Genomic DNA, 19,011 nt, shown 5'->3' with positions numbered 1-19,011 from the left:
TTTTGTGCTGTTATTGCATATTTTCATTTGGAGGGTTGGAATGCCGCACAGATCGAAACAGAATTGGATGAAGTTCGAAAGTTGCTACTCTCTTTATAGCAGAGATGCTGAGACACACACACACACACACACACACACACACACACACACACACGTGCGACTGCAGTCTCAGGCAACTGAAATAACACTGCAAGCAGCAGCAGGAGCAGCAGCAGCAGCAGTGCTTGATGGGAGTAGTGATTGGATGGGGGTAAGGAGGAGGCTAGGGCGGGGAGGGGGAGGTATAGTAACATAGTGGTAGCGGACAGTGAAGTGCTGCAAGTTTGACGGTGGACAGGGGAGAGGTGTGGACAGGGGGCAGGGGATAGCAGAAAAGGACAGAAGTAAAAAGACAGTGTGATGGTGGAATGAGGGCTGTGCAGTGCTAGAATGGAAACGGGGAAGGGGCTGTGGATGGGTGACGACAGTGACTAACAAAGGTTGAGGTCAGAAGGGTTATGGGAATGTACGATACATTGCAGGAAAGTTCCTATCTGCGCAATTCAGAAATGCTGGTGTTGGTGGGAAGGATCCATATGGCACAGGCTGTGAAGCAGTCATTGAAATGAAGGGTGTCATGTTTGGCAGCATGCTCAGCAAAAGGGTGGTCCTCTTGTTTCTAGGCTACAGTTTGTCAGTGGCCATTCATGCGGACAGACTGCTTGTTGGTTGTCTTGGCCACATAGAATGCAGCACAGTGTTTGCAGCTTAGCTTGTATATCACATGCTTTTGATGGGATGGGTGATGTTTGTGACTGGACTGAATTAGGTGGTGGTGGTGGTGGTGGTGGTGGTGGGAGTGGGAGGATATATGGGACAGGTCTTGCATCTAGGTCTATTACTGGGGTATGAGCCATGTGATAAGGAGTTGGGAGCAAGGTTGGTGTAGGGATACACATATATATTGTGTTGGTTTGGTGGATGGTGGAATACCACAATGGGAGGGGTGGGGAAGTATAGTGATCAGGGTACAGTAAGAGGCAGTCAGAACCTTGTCAGAGAATGTAATTCAGTTGCTCCAGTCCTGCCTGGTATTGAGTTATGAGGGGAATGCTCCCCTGTGGCCAGATGGTGGGACTTTGGGAGGTGGTGGGAGAGTGGAAAGATAACGCACGGGGGTTTTGTTTTTGTCCAAAGTCCATAAACCCAACCACTCAGGATGCTCCATTGTGGCTAGTTACTGTGCCTCCAATGAGAGAATCTCTGCTCTTGCAGACCACCACCTTCAACCTATTACGCCATACCTACCCTCCTACATAAAAGATACCAACCATTTCCTCCAATGACTCTCCACAGTTCCTGTCCCTCTACCACATGGCACCCTGCTTGTCACTATTGATACCACCTCCCTTTAGACTAACATCCTTAATGCCCCTGGCCTTACTGCTATGGAACTCTACCTTTCCAATGCCCGATGGATTTCAAACCAACAACCTCCTTCTTAGTTTCCATGACCAACTATATCCTCACCACAATTAATTCTCCTTTGAAGGCACTCTTCCTCTCTTGTACAAGTAGAGTGCCCCAAACCCAGCTGGTAGCTATTTTGTTGGGGGGGGGGGGGGGGGGGCAGCTCATCAAGTACCTCATCAAGTGGTAGGCCCCTGACCATGCAGGGATTGTACTGTTGGTATCTGAACTGGGATATGTGCCCTTCATGGCTGGAGCCTGGGGACTCTGAACAATAGTTTATTGGCCAGCCAAACATTGCTGTGGCCAGGTGGCACCCGCGGGCAGAGCCCATGCTCAAGAGTAGGTGGTACCATGGTGGAAGATTTGCACATGAAGTGAAACTTTTTTTCTGTTGGTGGCGCTAAGGCCCTAGTTGTCTCTTCAGGTGGGAATGGTTGTTATTATGCAGAGAGCTGTGACATTGTGGCATTTTCATCCCTGGCCACGCTGTGGCAAGAGGGACAAGCTAGGTGTCTGGGAGCAAAACACTTGACCCAATACTGGGTGTGTGCTTGGACTGATGGGGATACTTTTACTGCAGTGAAATCATTATTTTTTTCTCAAAAACATTGCAGATGAATTTGGGGAAGTTGAGCCTGGGAAAAATATGAAATGATCGGTTCGTTATTAATTACAATTTTCCCTGTTACCCAATTCACAGCTCTTCGGAAATGTGGTCAGCTAGGTGACATACCTGTGAGCATTGACCCACAAAAAGCTTTGAACGTGATCCAAGCAATCATCTCCCACAGAGATCCTACACTCCAAACGTTTGAGGAACTCCACACTAACCTCCAGCAGCGAGGTGTGCAATTTCTCGTATATGTAGAATAAGGGCCAAAGGATAATCACACAGATACAGGCACCTTTTATCTTAGCCTTTGAAAGGTATGTCATCCTGGAGAAAGTTAGTCATGGTGTACATGTGTGATGTGAAATCTTATGTCCCACTGCCTATGAGGTGCATCAGATGTTTACCCTTTGGGCATATGTTGTCCTACTGCATGGCGGAGCCAGAATGTGGCAACTGTGGATGATCACTCCATGAAAGTGGTCCTTGTGAACATCCACATTTGAATGTCAGCTGTGCGGAACATCACCCTCCACATTTGCCAGTTTGCTCAGTTTTCAAGAAAGGACAGAAGTTTCAGGAATACATATCTATTGAACACTTGTTAAATATGAGGTGCGAGAAGTATGAATGATTGTATTCCATTACACTAACATCACAATGCTCATCCCCCCCCTACACACACACACACACACACACACACACCACACACACACACACACACACATATGTATATACATCAACCTTCACCAAATGTGCCCGCAGTTCTTTCTTCAGGAACCACATCCCTGACACAGATGGAGAAACATTCTCCTTCGGCATCTACAAGTGGCAGGGCACCACCTTTGGGTCCTTCTGTCTGTCAACCCCCCGACTAGGGCCTCAATACCAAAAATGGCTGAAGGAGCCATAGCCTATGGGTAGCAGAGCTTTCCACTCTTCATCTTTTCTGTGGTCAATGCAAATAGCAGCTTCAGTGAACCTTGTCCACCAAGGGCTTGGAAAAGAAGAAGAAGAAGAAGAAGAATTGGGACAAGGCTGCTCCTGTGACCCCCAACCCTTCCCCCCCTCCTCTGCCCATCCCTCCCCCCCTCCCCCTCATCTCTGGGGATGCCAGATCCACCCCATACAGTTACATTTTTAGCTGATGTTTGTGGATGTGGTTTTCTTGCACACTGCCCACTGGTGACAGGCAATGATCATGCTGCATGGCTGGTACCCGTGACCCCTTCACGCCTAACCTAGCCACCAGTTACATGATTATTCAGTGAAACTGTAAAGGGTACTGTCAATTGCCAGAATGACACTACCTTATTTCCTCTTCTTCTGCGGTTGAATCCAATAAATGCAGGCAGTAGCAATGCAGATGCAGATGACCTCAGCAGTTGCCATTTGCAATTTTACCTATCCCCAGGCAGGTCACTTACTTACGTTGAATTGACCACATCAATCCAACAGCTCCCACTCCCCACTTTCCTCCTGCTTAGGGACTTCAGCACACAAAAAAACCTTTGAGGGGAGTACCACTTCACCTGGTAGGGGCCTTCTAATTGACTAGCTTTTCACAGATCATGATCTGTGTGTCCTCAGCAATGGTTCTCCTACTCATTTCAGTACTGCCCATAGCATATTGCTCTAATGACTTTTTTCCCTAATCTTGTGGCTTCACTACATTGGTCACTACATGACGACCTGTGTGATAGTGACCGGTTTCCAATTATCCTATCGTTTCTTTGCCACTGCCGGACAGTCAGACTACTGCGTTGGGCATTTGGCAGAGCCAGTTGGCCTTTGTATGCCTCTGTGGTTTCATTCTCTGTCCCTTTCTTCTGCTGTATCTGCTATTTCCATTTCTACAGATCGCCTAGACTGTCGGATGGTTCCTTGATGAACCAAATACATTGCAGTAGCTATTCAGGATCACCCTGCGGTGATTTAAATGACATCCTTGGCAGACAAGCCTTATCACTTTTGAGCAATTTCATGCTAAGCCTTGCTGTCTAATCAAATGCAGCAAGAGGAAATGCTGGGAATGCTATGTCTCCTACATGGGGATGTATGCATCTTTATTTCAGGTGTGGGACAAGCTCAATAGTTTTATGAGTTGCCAACGATCAACAGCTGTTCCCAGCCTTGTCCCACAGGGTTTGTACTGATTTGTTGGTTCTTGCAAAACACCTTATGACCTGAATAGCACCAGCATTTGGCATCCTTCCATATCCAGCTACCTTTCTATTGTAGAAGCAACAAGTTGAAGACAGCCGCTTACATTTCACTCCCCACCAAACTGAAACTTACAATGAACTCATCACTGACTGGGAACTATTTTAGGTTCTTGCCTCATCACATGATGCAGCCCTTTGCTGTGATTGAATTCACAATCAGATGATCAAACACCTGGATGTTACCCAAAGGCAGCATCCCCTCAGGGTCTTCAACCATCTTTGACTCCAAGGTGCCTTTCCCTCACAGTAGCGTAGTTGTCCTAGTCCTTACGACAGGCAGGAACCCAACATATCTTGACAGTTAGTGGCCATTTAGCCAGAACGACGTTCTTTGTAAGCTGCTTGAAAGGATGGTTGCACATGGATTACGTTGGGTTCTCAAATCTCTGGGCCTTTTGTTGCCCTTTAAGAAGCTGCGATGGAAGATAACAACCAATCAACCACATAGGAGAATATCAGATTGATCATGTGGCAATAACCAGAAAATTCTCTCCAGAAATAATGAATGTGTGGGTTGTGTGGAATCTTATCACAACATCTCACAGATCAAACTTCATTTTATACCCAACAGAAAGAGGGGCCAAAAGTCTAAACTCCCATGTATAACTCAGAATGCTTGAAAGAATATGCAGCAGATTTCGCACAATCACTACAGACTAACATACAAATGTGGAACAAGCTTCTTGAAACCGTTCAACAATCAGCAAGAAAACTTGCTCAACCACCATAGAGACAGAAGCAGAGATGGCGGACTTCAGACTACAACAGATCCCTAGAATCCCATATCAGAGCCTGAAAGTTATGGCATAGCCACAAACTGCAGGGAATTGGCATAATTTTTTAGAAACACAGAGAAAAAATGTAAAACAATCAGATGTATTAAACAGTACACCACGTCAAAATATTAGAGGACATTGATAATGATTTCCAAAAGAACAACATATGAATTTTTTAAAAGACATTTCTGGAAGAACAAATGAACTACAAACCCTTCAGTCTTTAGTTTCATCACCCTGATGGACCACTTGAGACAAATATACAAGCCAACTTTGAAATTCTGAAGCAGTACTTCTATAAACTACTCAACTGTGAACCATCTGCAATTTCACTTTACTGCTCCAAATAAAACTCTCTTCCATCTACACATGAGGAAATACTAAACAATGTTTAACATCTAAAAACAACAGAGTACCAGAGGACAATGGTACAATTGCAGAAATGCTCAACATTGGAGGTGACGTCTTGATTGACAGACTACAAACCATCATTGTTAATACACATGAAAATGGCAACATAACAGCAGGTAGGAAAAATGCTTTGAGCCATCCATTACACAAAAAGGGGAATAAGACACATCCAAACAGTCGCTGAGGTGTTGCACATTTACCAGTTGCCTGCAAGGTTTTTTTTCCTTTCTTTTTTTTCCTTCTTCAGATACCCTGCTACCCAGCTGGAGCAGCAGACAGAAAAATTGATCAGGGAATACCAAGGTGGGCTTCCAATCAGGCTGATGATATGCAGAGCAGATCTGGAATCTCAAATGATACTGCTACACTGAAAGTCAAATTTCACTGTTTTCACTTTCATAGATTTCAAGAAAGCTTACGACTCGATCGACTGCATCACCCCGTTTAATATGCTTCATGAATATAGTTTGGATAATGAAACAACTTTGTTAATCAAACAGACTTTGACAGCCACGTAAAATTAATGGGGTCCCCACTCCTGGGTGCAAGAAAGAAGCACTCAGCAAAGACAGGCCACAAGTGGTCCATTGGGGCCATCTGACAAGACAGGTCCAAAGTAAAAGGAGGAAGAATTTTTGGGAAGATAAGAAGAACAAGAAAACTAGTGCTGTGTAATGGTTTCTCGTGTTTCTTAGAGGGCCACAATGAAAATAATCACAATTGCTTCTTTCTTGATATGCCTGTAGTTCCTCTGAACAACTATCAGTTCTTTGATGTAAACACTATTGCCTGTTCAAAACCATATTGTCGATGTGACAAAAAAACGCCAATTCTTTATTCCAATGGATCTTCTGTAATTGTCAGCATTTTATGCAGGTCATATGTTGTTACAAATTTGGCACCCACAAACTTTGTTTTAATTTGTTGAATGCAAATTGGCATTCACTGTTCAGATTCCATTTTGTGCCTTTTGAAAATTCATACAGCATGTTGGATAAACTTCCTGTAGTAATTTATTTGGCCTAATACAGCCTGTACCTGCGTAGGGTATTTTGGAATTGGGAAGTTTTTGATGGCTTCAGTATGTTGTGCCATCGACCTGATGCCATGTGTGGACAGAATGTGTCCTAAATATTGCACTTTGTGCTGGAAGAATATGCACTTCTCTTTATTACATTTTAAAATTACCTCTTGCAAAATCTTGAAGGCAGCTTCCAAATAATGTAAAAGTTTTCTGGAGTTTTTCCTGGGACAGTGACGTTGTCCAAGTTGTTCACAGTGTGAGGAGACTTTCTAAGTAACAGTTCTAAATAATGTGTAACAAGTTAGAGCACAGTCAGTCCTGAATGGTAATCTCCTGTATCAGTATTGACAAAATGGAGTATTTATGAGCATGAATCTGTGTGTGTATGTCTTAAGCATATGAACCAAAACCTAGCATATTCTGATGGTGTTTGTGTGTTGTCTAGAAGATTGAAAGAGCTGGAATAAGGATTTGGCAGAAAATGTGGCAAAAGAGTTGAGGCCTCGTGTAAACAACACCAAAGTAAAGTTTTTCTTCACTTCCAGGAGAAAAGGCTGTGGTTGAATCAAAATACATCCAGTTGAATTTAATCAAATACAAGAGATATGAAAAGTTCCAGTACTTGGGAGCACTGGTAACTGACAATAACAGCATAAGTGAAGAAAAAAATGGAAGGATTTCCACAGGGAGTCGATCTTCCAGGGTCCTGATGAAAAGTATTCAGTCACATAGTCTAAGCAGAAAATCCAAGGTGACTGTCTATTGAATGGTTGTAAGACCAGTGTAATGTATGGTGAGAAACATGGACAATCTCGAGCAGAAAAGGAATTCCTGAGAAAATGATACAGAAAAATATTAAGATAGATTTCTGAATCAGTGAGTGAGGTGAGTGAGGCAGGGAATGAAGACCATGGAAAACAAAGAATAGGAAGGACTATGGTTATTGTGACCTAGTTTTGGAAATCAAGAGCAATGGATTAATATAGTTGGGCCGTTTAAAGGGAATGTCAGAATATAGGTCTGTAAAGATGATCTACAGAGGAAATTCATGTGACAGAAGGTGCAAAAGGAGACCATGGAAATGATGGTTTGATGATGTGAATGACTTGAGAAAAACAGAAGTGCACCTTGCGATCAAGTTTCTTGAAGTATACACCAACTGCTAATTTACACATGAGCTCTTCTGGTTTCAGAATTGGGTAAGCATCAAATGATAGATTGTGAATTTACTACTGTTTTGCAGTCTCCACAGGTTTGCACTGTGCCATTAATTTTCTGTACAACCCTGACTGGCATTGTCCATTATGGATTCGATAATACCAGTCTGTTCAAGGTGGTAGAGTTCCTATTTGACTTTTCTTTAACACAAAGGGAACATTATACAGTTTACAAAATTTTGACGTAGCATTTGGCTTCAGTGTGACGTTTGCCTTGTAATTGTTAATGCTACTTGTTGCCTTGGAAAAAATGTTATCATATTCTTGCAACAGTGTTGCAAACTTTTCTGTTGTATGAATCTGATTTGCTCCATTATGAATGGTGAGATCAGCTGTGGTAAAGAGATCAAGGTCCAGCAAATTTATTGCTTTGTGAGAATTGACGATTTAATAAGCGAACTCCGAAATTCATTTAATTTTGGTGATACTAATTTTTTGCTTGCCTGTTGAAGGATCATAGAAATGATGAGCCTGTATCAGTTTGATGTGAGCTGCTGCAGCTGGTGGTTATGTGTGTGCGATGTGTGCTTGCTTGTGTGAATGAATGATGTGTGTGTCTCTCTTTCTTGTTCTGGCGAAGGCTGTATCTGAAAGCTTATATGCAAGTATCTTTTAATTGTGCCTTTCTGCAACTTCTTGTGTCATCTCTACAGTAAGTAGCAATCAGTCTTTCCTGCATTGTATGTATTAGTGTTCTGTTTCACAGAAAGTTCTTACCAGTTGTATGAAAGGAGAGGTTTTAAATAATTTAATTTCCAGGTTATTGGGTTTGCAGTTGCTGCACTAAGTTGTCGTTTTCCTTCCACAATATTGTAACTTTTCTTGTTGTAATTGAAAGGTGTTGGTCTCAGATTTCATTACTGGCTGTTGGAGTACAACCAAATTCTGAATTGGAGATGCAACATGCCATCATAGCAATTGCTTTCATGACACCATCAAAGAAAAATAGTCTCATAGAAATTTATGATCAACCAATGAGTTATAAGTAAGCAAAATTTGGTAAGACAATAGCTTTTGCTCATCTGTGAACACAGAAACTTGGAGATAATTAATTTTGCTGTGAAAACCTCATAGATTACATTTAAATTGGCTGTTTTAATTGCTTATAATTTGTATTATGATTTGTTGCAGGAGGTGATAGTGAGTGAGGGTGGTACAAATGATAGCTTAAATCAGCAGTATTTCAATGCACTGAGGAAGTACGAGGCTGTGAAGGATGAATATGATGCATTGAGAAAGCGATATGATGATTTGCTCTCCTCCCATTCTACTGCTGTGAGCAAGCTAGAACTGGCACAGGTTGGTAATACTCTCTGTCATAAAAGTGTATCAGAAGTTAGTCTTATTATTTTTACCTGAATACTTTGGTGTTGGTATTTAATTATATTTTCCACAGATCTTTAAAATATTATAATGATATGAATATGTCAGTTATATATAACCTGATTATGTGTAAATTGAACAGAAAATTGTCATATACTTGATTTGAATTGTGACTTACAAGTAAGCTGACTTTGTTCTTATTGTGACAGGAATGAAGGTTTCTTTAATAGTTTCTGTGTTGAGTGTGAAGGAATTGCTGTGCATCATTTCACAGCATTCAACTATTTTACATGTAGGTACCCTAAATGAACCAGAACATTCAATCTTATCACCTTCTTAGATTCTCTGTTATATGTTTGTATTGATGACGTCCACAATATATATTCCCAATGAAAGTTCTCTTCAATCAATTAATTAGTGTTTCTCATCCTGTATGGTAAGTCTCCCTTGACCCGAGGTTCTGGGTGACTCCCAAAATGTACCCCTTTTCCTAGACCTCTCCAGTCCTTTTCCTTCACCGTTCTTCCTTCCCCTTCAACCCTTCTGCCTGAAGAAGGAGCCGCTGACTCCGAAAGCTTGCCAATCACAACAGTCCTTTAAGTGTGTGTGTGTGTGTGTGTGTGTGTGTGTGTGTGTGTGTGTGTGTATTTTCTGCTGCCACTTGGTGAGTAGATTTTTTAATCTATTCAGTTAAATAATTTTATCAATAATTATTGCTTTTGTTGTTACATTGATTAGTGTGATACAAAAGGACTATGCACAGGCCATAAATTGAATTATATATTTTGTAAACTACTCAGAGGAGACGGTACATGGGCACATGTTTTAATGAATTCAGACTAAGCTAATTTTGTAATGGAGAAAACAGTAAAAAGGAAAATAACAGAGGGAACTGGGAAGTGGACATTTTATTACATATATCTGATAGTAGTTGTTACAATAACAATGCATTGGTGTGAAGAGGTGCAGTGCAGGGAAAAAAGTGAGATTCTTTTAAAATAATTAAGAAAGTGTTGAATTAAAGGGTCTGAGAAGAAATTACAGAACACCAACTGAAATACATTTTGTTTGGACAGAGATTTATACGATATTTTGTCACTGTTAGTGTGAGGCTCATGACAATATACTCTGCAGAAAAAATGTGCACTAAGAATTTAATGGAGAACATTGTGACTCTGTAGCTCTTAATGATTATAATTTCCAATGTACATATTGCATGGGTGGGTTTGAAGCTTCCATCCCACCATCTCTATTTAGATTTTTCCTGATTTTCCAAAATATACTCGAATCTGTCCCTCAGTACCATTTGAGCATCCCATGCTTGAGTGGGAAAGGGGCAAATTCGCATCTCAGATTTTCACGCTGTAAAAATGAAGGTGTATATGACCATGCCACATAATTTTATGAATTTATTCTTTCATTAAAAGCTTTAGTTTTCTTGTTAGAAAAAAGTAACTAGTGATTTTCATTTCCCGTGATTTTTTTTAGTTCTCTAAAATTTCTCAATCAATTATCAAGAAAGTAAGCAGCTAAAATATCTGATTCCCCCTCCCAACCCACCCCCACCTCACCCCAATCCCATGTGTTTGTGTGGAATTGTACCTTCTTAATAACCCATTCTCCTTTTCATAATTTACAGCAGTCACTTGATTCACAAATCGTCCATTGAAAATGTATGATAGTGTGCAGCTTATCAATCGCTTTACTGTAGATCATACATTACTGTGAATGAAATACAGCTAAAAGTACAAAAGTGGTTTTGAAATGGTAGTGGCACTGATTTCTGTCTTAATTCTTCTCTTATGATGTTGGCAAAATAGCTCCATCCGAGCTCTTCCTACCTCTCCCTTTTCCATTCCTTGTTGCTAATGGTAAACTGTGCAGCGTAGGTCACCACATGCGAATACATAAAATTTCTTTCTATGTGAAATATGGTTCTGCACCTAATACAAACTTTCTTCAAATTTTTTGTGAAATTATTTTTTGAAGGAAAAACTTTTGCGTTGCTAAATGCTTGTACAGGTTGTGTGTGGCACATAAAGTACTTTAGCAGCCTTCGATGTCCATATATTTTCATTTCTGGCAGCACAAATTGCCATGGCCATATTTATTTACACTAAGCAGATTCAGAAGGATGTAGGCTGCAGTAGGTACTGGGAGATGAAGAAGCTAGCACAGGATAGAGTAGCACGGAGAGCTGCATCAAATCAGTCTCAGGACTGAAGACCACAACAACAACAACAACAACAACATATTTATTTTTTCCCACTTCTTCCTTTTCCCCTGCAGGATACGTTTTGACATTTTCCTTTGAATTATAGAAAACATTGGCTCAGGTTAGTCATATTGATGAAATGCTCCAAAATGTGGCTATTGCCTAAATTTAGACCACATGTAATAGGCTGAATTCAGACCATTACTTCTACATAATTTTTAGGTTATTACACAATAAGCAAAACGATGGCTGTTAAAACTCAAGATAGTCTAAAAGCTAAGATTACCCTTAACATGACATACTATAGAGAAGACTGCTTTTAAACATAGAAACTTTATCAAAAAGCAATGAATCTGTACCTGCAATAGCTTTAAGATGGTTGAAATTTAGTTTATGTTGGCTACAGTCACGTGCAACAATTTACAGAGATAGCAGTTTTACAGAACAACTGATGTGGTCTGCAAGGCTTTTGATTGTTTCCAAATTTTCTTTATTGTCTAAAGCATTAGATGCTACTCTGCAGGAATATGTATTTACAGCGTAACTTGATCTGAGCTGGTGGGATTATATCAGAAACAACAACGGCCTGCAGACAAATGTACTGAGCGAGGTGGCGCAGAGGTTAGCACACTGGACTTGCATTTGGGAGGATGACAATTCAAACCCTTGCCTGGCCATCCTGATTTAGTTTTTCCGTGATTTCCCTAAATCACTTTAGGCAAATGCCAGGATGATTCCTCAGAGTGGCAAGTGCACAGGCCAAATGGCCTCTGCTCTTCCCACACCATAGTGCCTCATTCGACCACAGCTTGCTCTGCTCCGAGCATTCGTACTCCAACAAACCACACCTGAGTGCTGCCGCATTCGAGCGAGTATGAGCAAGCAAAATTCCCAATCTGCAGACTTGTGCTTCCCTCCCAGTGCCCTCCATCTTAGTAATGGGCTGAATTTTCATTTTATGATCATGATACTGGGGTGATGATGGCAATTTAAAATGAGAAGTAACAGAAGGAGCAGTTCAGGAAAATCTGGGTGCTTGAAACATTTTCTAAATATCAGCAAAACTAAAATAATAGAAATGAACACAAGCATGCACAGATATATGCAGTTACATTGTCCTAGCTGAGTACATTACACTGCCACTACAGCTTGAGTGGCATGATGGATTATGTTGAGTGGCAGGAGGGAGGTTGGAGAAGGGAGGCTGGCAGCTGGGAGGGAGCAGCAGCAGAGGCATCAAATAGGAATGTGGCACTGATGGAATCGTTCTTGCCCCAGGCAAGGTGAGTTGTGTGAGGAGAGGATGGGAAAGGAGATGGCACAGATGAAGAGAACAATGTGGAGAAGAGGGCATGGATGTTGGAGTAATAAAGTTAAGTTCTGCGGCAGAGATGGAGGTGGTTGTGGGGCAGTAGCTAGCAGAGGTTGTAGTCAGGAAGATTATAGGGCTAGAGACTTCAATCCTGAGCAATGCAGTGATCATAAACTGCTACTTTGATTCACATTGACTGCTATCTAGCATATTTAGTAATAATATTTCAGGCATGAGATAATAGTCTATGTATCATATGCCAAAATTGGAGCAGAGCTTCACATGAGAGAACTTGAGTTCACATAAATCTTTACTGACTGTGCACTGCCAGTGAAGACTTGTTAAATAGAGAGTCTTTTTACATCTCAGATATTGTTAATGTCCAGACTTAAAAATTATTTACAGGAGTTTCAGTGTTACTGTGCCTAAACTTGTTACTAAACTTTTGTATTAATTCTATTCTTTCCTATAATTTAAAAGATCAAATTTTGCTGCAGGAAGAAGTTGGGAGGTTTAAAAAGCAGTATGAAGAAGTTGTTCAAGAAAGAAATGCTGCTGTTCGAGAAAGAAATGGTCTAAAACAACAATGTACAGCAGCAATCCGCCAATGGGATATGGCTCTCAGGGAGAGAAACGAATATCGAGAAGCTCTTGCTAAGGTCTGCATTGTCACACACAATCCATTTTAACATTGCATTATTACTTTATTGTTTGTTTCTCATTAACTTGCAGTATTCATAATAATCCTTTACTTTAGTTTTAGGCAGAACCTTCTGCATTCAGTAGTAGTTTGTATTAAACCTTAAGAATATTGCACCACTAATATCTAAGTAGATAGGTTGCAAGTGTTACACAACACTCTCGGTGATGCAGCTGTTACAGTTTGTGGTGTAGTTCTATCTCTCCAAGCACACAGATGTTAAATAGCATGAGCGGTTTAATCGTGTAACTGAGTGATTATGTTGACTTGTTTGACATTCGCACTGGAGGCAATCTGAAACATGTTGCAAACAACACACAAAAAGTGAATAAATATGAATGAGAAAAGGTAATGTATATGATATAATATCATGTTGATGGAGACTGAATAATTGAGGTCAGCAAAAATTGTAATCTATTTATTTCCTGGTCTCGCTAATTTAACTTCACCCTCGCTTCTGTCCTATTAAAATGATTGTACCAAAAATGCAATTGCAGAGCTGATTTTAGTAAATAATTGACACTTTATAACAATGATTCTTCCTCCATAGCCCTTAGAGATTCAGTGTTGACCCTGCATTCTTATTTGTGATTAACTCCCACATGAAACTGTAATGGTTTACTGTTTCTTGTTATAGTTCTTACAATTACATAAGATTAGGTCAGATCTGACATCAATTTCATTTATATTTTATTAATTTTTTCTACTTTCCAATGTTAAAATAAACTAAACCAACACAATGTAAAATTAATTAGTTAACAAATGTATACCAGAAACCATACATTGGTTAGATTCTAACTGTTCGTAGAATACATACATAATGTTACAAGAAGATACTTTTCAAGTAAGTGGTTCTAAAAAGATTCAGGTTTCCACATGTAAACAATTTAGAGTAAAGAAGACCATTCACTGAATACCAGTAGCGTTTGAGTTATTGACAGGCATACAATAAGGAGAATGGAAACTTACTTGTTATCAGAAGAAATCCTTTAATGAGCTAAGGTACAAAACACACACACACACACACACACACACACACACACACACACACACACACACACACACACACTTACAATTTTGTCTGTCATTTCTCTGTCAATGTCGATCTGGTACCGATCCCAGATTGCCGATCAATATAGGGTGTACATAAAGTCCAGGAACACTTTCCATTATTTATTGCACAAGAACTAAGCATTGTACAGATGTCATACACATTGGATTTTGAAGAGAAACGCTGAAAGTTGTTTCTCTCTCTCTCTCTCTCTCTCTCTCTCTCCTTTTTTTTTTTTTTTTTTTTTTTTTTTTTTTTTTTTTTTTTTTTTTTTTTTTTTTTTTTTTTTTTCTCTAAATTTGATAAGCGAACCATGTGTGACCTGGCTCACGTCAGTACGGTAATTGAATTCTTGCCATACCCATCCTCGCATGGCATCATCGACTGTGGCAGTACTCTCCCGGAGCTCTGCTACATTACATGGTAGAGGCGGTACACCAGGTCTTTAATGTGTCCCCACAGAAAAAAGTTACACGGAGTGAGATCTGGTGATGGGGAGGTCATTTCATGAAACAGCTGTCCCCCCTGTCTTCATCGAGCTTCTGCACTAACTCCAATTTGAATGGTTTCATAGACAGCGTCTGTTGCAGAACTTTCCACACTGTCATTGGAACCATTTCAAGTTCATGGGATAACAGTGCACCGATTTCTGTGATCTCGTAATGAATGTCTCTCGTACACGCTCCACATTCACTTCACTTACACTGGAACGTCCGCTTCTCTTTTCTGGGCAAAAGTAACTCGTAATGAATTTGTTGTGCCAGTAGTAAATGGTATTCCTTGTTGGTGGCTTCTTACCGTACTTAGTTCTAAACATCCATTGAACAGCTGTAGCACACTTGTTTTTATTGAACTCCATCACACAGAAAGCTCGCTCTGCACCTGAACTCGCCACGTTTGCGACTAGCGCTGACTATCAGCAAATTACCAAGCTAAACTGTGGCGGTATACATGGAAAAAAACTTTCAGGGTTTCTCTTCAAAATGACATATGTATGATATCCGTACAATGTTTGGTTTTTGAGCAATAAAAATATTTGAAAGAGTTCACGGACTTTCTGTACACCCCGTATAAAGTATTGGTTGAGCCAGGCTTTTGCAAGCTACCTCCTTTGTGGGTGGACTAAACTTCCTGAGGATTCTTTTCGTGAGTTTGTGTATCATCTGACTTACCTGTGATTTAATGTGGTCATTTCATTCTTATGCATACTCCTAGATATTTTTTAATGGACCTGCTTCCATTTATTGTTCTGCAATTGTGTAATCATAGTCCAATAAGTCTCCGGATGGGATTGTTCATACCTACCTCCACTCTTATCTGAAAGCTAGATGTAACTTAAAAACACCTGGTTTGAATTTTCTAAACAAACAGATGCCAACATAAGATCAATAAATGCAACAGATCCTTTGGCATACTGAAATCACAGCAAAACAATACATACTGAGAGGAGGCCAAAAAGAATTATATTCCTTGCTGTGATGTGCCAAGAGGTTACTGCAAAGAATACATTCCTGGCTGGAATGAAGACAGTGAAGGGCTTCTCAAGGAGTTTGAAGACACTGGTGATCCTGCTACTGTCTCGAACCTTCTGCAGTCACTAAATGAGAACAGAAAAAGCAGCTGGAAAGAAACTGCAGCCTCCTTGAACTATACTCCTTCCAGAAGGAAGTCCTGGTCCTTAATCAGAATGCTGCATACAACATACATCACCACGCAACAAAAATGTAACACAAATTTAGATGATTTTAGATGATATGGCCAATTACATTGATCTCCACTTCCAAGTAAAAAGGAGATAAATACATTACAAGAGAGGTTAGGCAGCTCATAAATGGTACCCAGTCTGAATTTCTATTGTACCTTGTCATATTACTGTCAAATGGGTGAACACCTTCTTTTCAGACATCTTACTCAAATTATCTGCCACCTCTCTTCAGGAAAACTAAGATCATTGCTGTACTAAGACCAAACAAAGATCCTTCAAAGTTGAAAACTACTGTCCCATTGCTCCTGCAGAAGTTCATTTTTCCCATGGAGCGAGCTGGGTGTAGACCAGGAGAAGGATGTAGGGAACAGGTTCTAGCAACAGCTGCTCATTTTACAATCGGCTTTGAGAAGCAGAAGATAAGTATTGGGATCTTCTTAGATTGAACTGCCGTCTATGATATAGTCTGGTGTGACAGACTCCTGTTCAAATTCATCAGTGTCATTTCATGTCGGAAACTAACCACTCTAATTGACAACATGCTGAATGATAAATACTTCATGATATAGCACAAGATTCTGTTTTGGCCCCACTCCTTTTTAATTTCTATATATACAATGTTGCAAATACGATAGTGCTCTGTTCAATCAGGATCAAAACTTTAGGGAAGCTGAAGCGACTCTTAACATCAGATCTGAAGGCAATGGATAAATACTTCAAACATAACTTTCTCCGATCAAATCCTCAAAAGACCATTGTATCAGCATTCCACATATGGAATAAATAACCAAACTACAAACCTAACATCACATTTAGAGATCAGACACTCCAATATTGCAACACTCTATAATACCAAGGTGTGGTCCTAGATAGGCCTTTGACATACAAGATACATCTCTGGAGTATGGCAACTAAAATCAAAACTCAGAGCAATACACTCCAAAAGATAACAAGAATAGCTTGGGTGCCACCGCAGAAGTCCAGAGCTTGAGCTCTTTCATACTGCCACCTGGCTAAACAACACTCACACTAAAATAATTGACACACAGTTCAGTTGAGCTATGCGCCTCATCACAGGGTGTACTCGTCCCACAAGCTTACGCTGTCTACTGGTCCTTAGTAATATTCCACTACCATCCATAAGAAGATCACAGTCATTGCTGAATGTATGGAGGAGGAGGAGGAGGAGGAGGAGGAGGAGGGGGGGGAAACAAACAAACAAAAAAAAACAGAATTACCAATTCATTCAAGAAATTTCATCATTTGAACCCCACCGACTGAGGTCTAGAAAACCAACATGGCACACAGCAGTCAACCTGCTGGATGGTAACTTCAACATGCAAGAAGCCTGAAACAGTCAATGACAGTAGCAATATACCCTGAAGCATCATCAATAAATTAAAATATCTGGGTGTGAAAAGCAAGTTTTCCTCTGCCCGAGTGACAGTGGTGCATCAGGTCTGGCTGAGGCAGGTGGGGAGCATTACTGCACACGGGAAAGGGGGGGGGGTGGAAGTCCTCCCTCGAATTTGACTGTGTTGAAGGTCACAAACAATACATCACATAACATTTTAATGTTCCCTTAGAGCATTCTGAAGGACAATGGAAGACTTTCACAGTTTGTCTACAGAAGATTCTGACTGGATTTCAAGCCTGGGCTTGACTGTGAACTTGAACTTGAAATTGTGAGTATCTGTTCATATTGGTTGTGAATAATTGTCCAGTATTTCTCCTGTCATCACATGATTACTAAATAATCATACAGTAATGGGTATTTCTGCCTGTTTATGCCTAGTACACTGCATTTGTTTATACTGATGGTCAATTATCAATCTGTGCACCAAACGTCGTTCCTCTGCAGGTCATCCCGCATTTTGCACAATTTTCCCGTATTGTCTGAAGGTTTCTCTCCATTGAGTATCAAACAGAACATTGTTAGCAAGAAAAATCTTGAGTCCAATCACACAACTGGTTTGTTGTTCCATACTCTCGTATTTTGTTCAATAGGTGGCAGACTGTGTAGGCAACTCAAATGTAGCTTGTTGATTTTAAAAGCCATTAGCTATGAGTGGCAGAAAAATCAAGATAGATTTTGAAATGAAAAGTCTGAACATTCCCTTGTTCATAAATGCATCTGTCTGTTGCCAAAAGGATTTTTCTTTTCAACTAATCTCTAAATGAAATTGATTCGGTGCAAAATTACACTGTTAAATTCTAGAATAACCTTATTTCAACAACCCAGTCACCGGAAAGAGCCTGTAGATTATGTTTTTATAGCTGTTTATAACATAAAATAAACTGCACAACCATATACTCTGTCATTCAGTCAGTTACACCAGGTATTGTATGATGGAAGATCATATACGAAACTGATGTCAGATTTTTTGATGACTCCTCCAAAAGCCAATAAACTTGAGGAGAAAGATACTGATTTGGAAAAATTCATTGAGAAATGACCAGAACTGATGTAGCAAGTAGTTTATTGAATTATTTACAAAAGTTGGACAATTACTTTCTTTTCACTTGGTCAATGGCCATGGTACCATCAAAGGAAGATCTCAATTTTTACATCATTCGTGTTCCCAAAGACATGAATTTAATTGTTTGTTGTTATTTTGTTTGAATGTTGTTTGATGTTATGTTTTTTTTCCCTAATAAGTGTATTTTGAAAGCAGGTTCAGCAACAACATGAGGAAGCTGTGAAGGAAATTAACCAAGCCATGGCTGTTCGAATGAAGGCAAGTAAAGACCTGAAAAGACTCACAGAAGAGCGGAATGCTGCTATGCAGGAGTATTCTCTCATCATGAGTGAACGAGACACTGTTCATAAAGAAATGGAAAAGCTGTCTGAAGACCTTACAGAAGCCTTTAAGAAGTACAAGACCCTTGAAGGAGAAAACAAGGAATGTATGGAAAAGGTAAGCTATTAAAAATTTTAATGAATCACCCGTAAAAATTATTCAGTATTATGAATTATCTTTAGCTGGAAA

At 40.1% G+C, this 19,011-nt stretch overlaps 1 protein-coding gene across 6 annotated transcripts in view; it reads left to right on the top strand.

The window, feature by feature from the left end:
* LOC126336915 (disks large homolog 5-like) overlaps positions 1 to 19,011 on the top strand; it is a 185,498-nt gene that overhangs the window by 37,587 nt on the left and 128,900 nt on the right. For all 6 annotated transcript variants that reach the window (XM_050001046.1, XM_050001047.1, XM_050001050.1 and 3 more), the window contains exons 5-7: positions 8,847 to 9,014; positions 13,063 to 13,224; positions 18,697 to 18,939. In XM_050001046.1, coding sequence (XP_049857003.1) covers positions 8,847 to 9,014; positions 13,063 to 13,224; positions 18,697 to 18,939 — 573 coding nt within the window. The remainder of the gene's footprint in view (positions 1 to 8,846; positions 9,015 to 13,062; positions 13,225 to 18,696; positions 18,940 to 19,011) is intronic.

The sequence above is a fragment of the Schistocerca gregaria genome, chromosome 2 (assembly GCF_023897955.1).
Source record: "Schistocerca gregaria isolate iqSchGreg1 chromosome 2, iqSchGreg1.2, whole genome shotgun sequence".
Taxonomy (NCBI): domain Eukaryota; kingdom Metazoa; phylum Arthropoda; class Insecta; order Orthoptera; family Acrididae; genus Schistocerca; species Schistocerca gregaria.
This window is presented reverse-complemented; position numbering and strand designations above follow the sequence as displayed.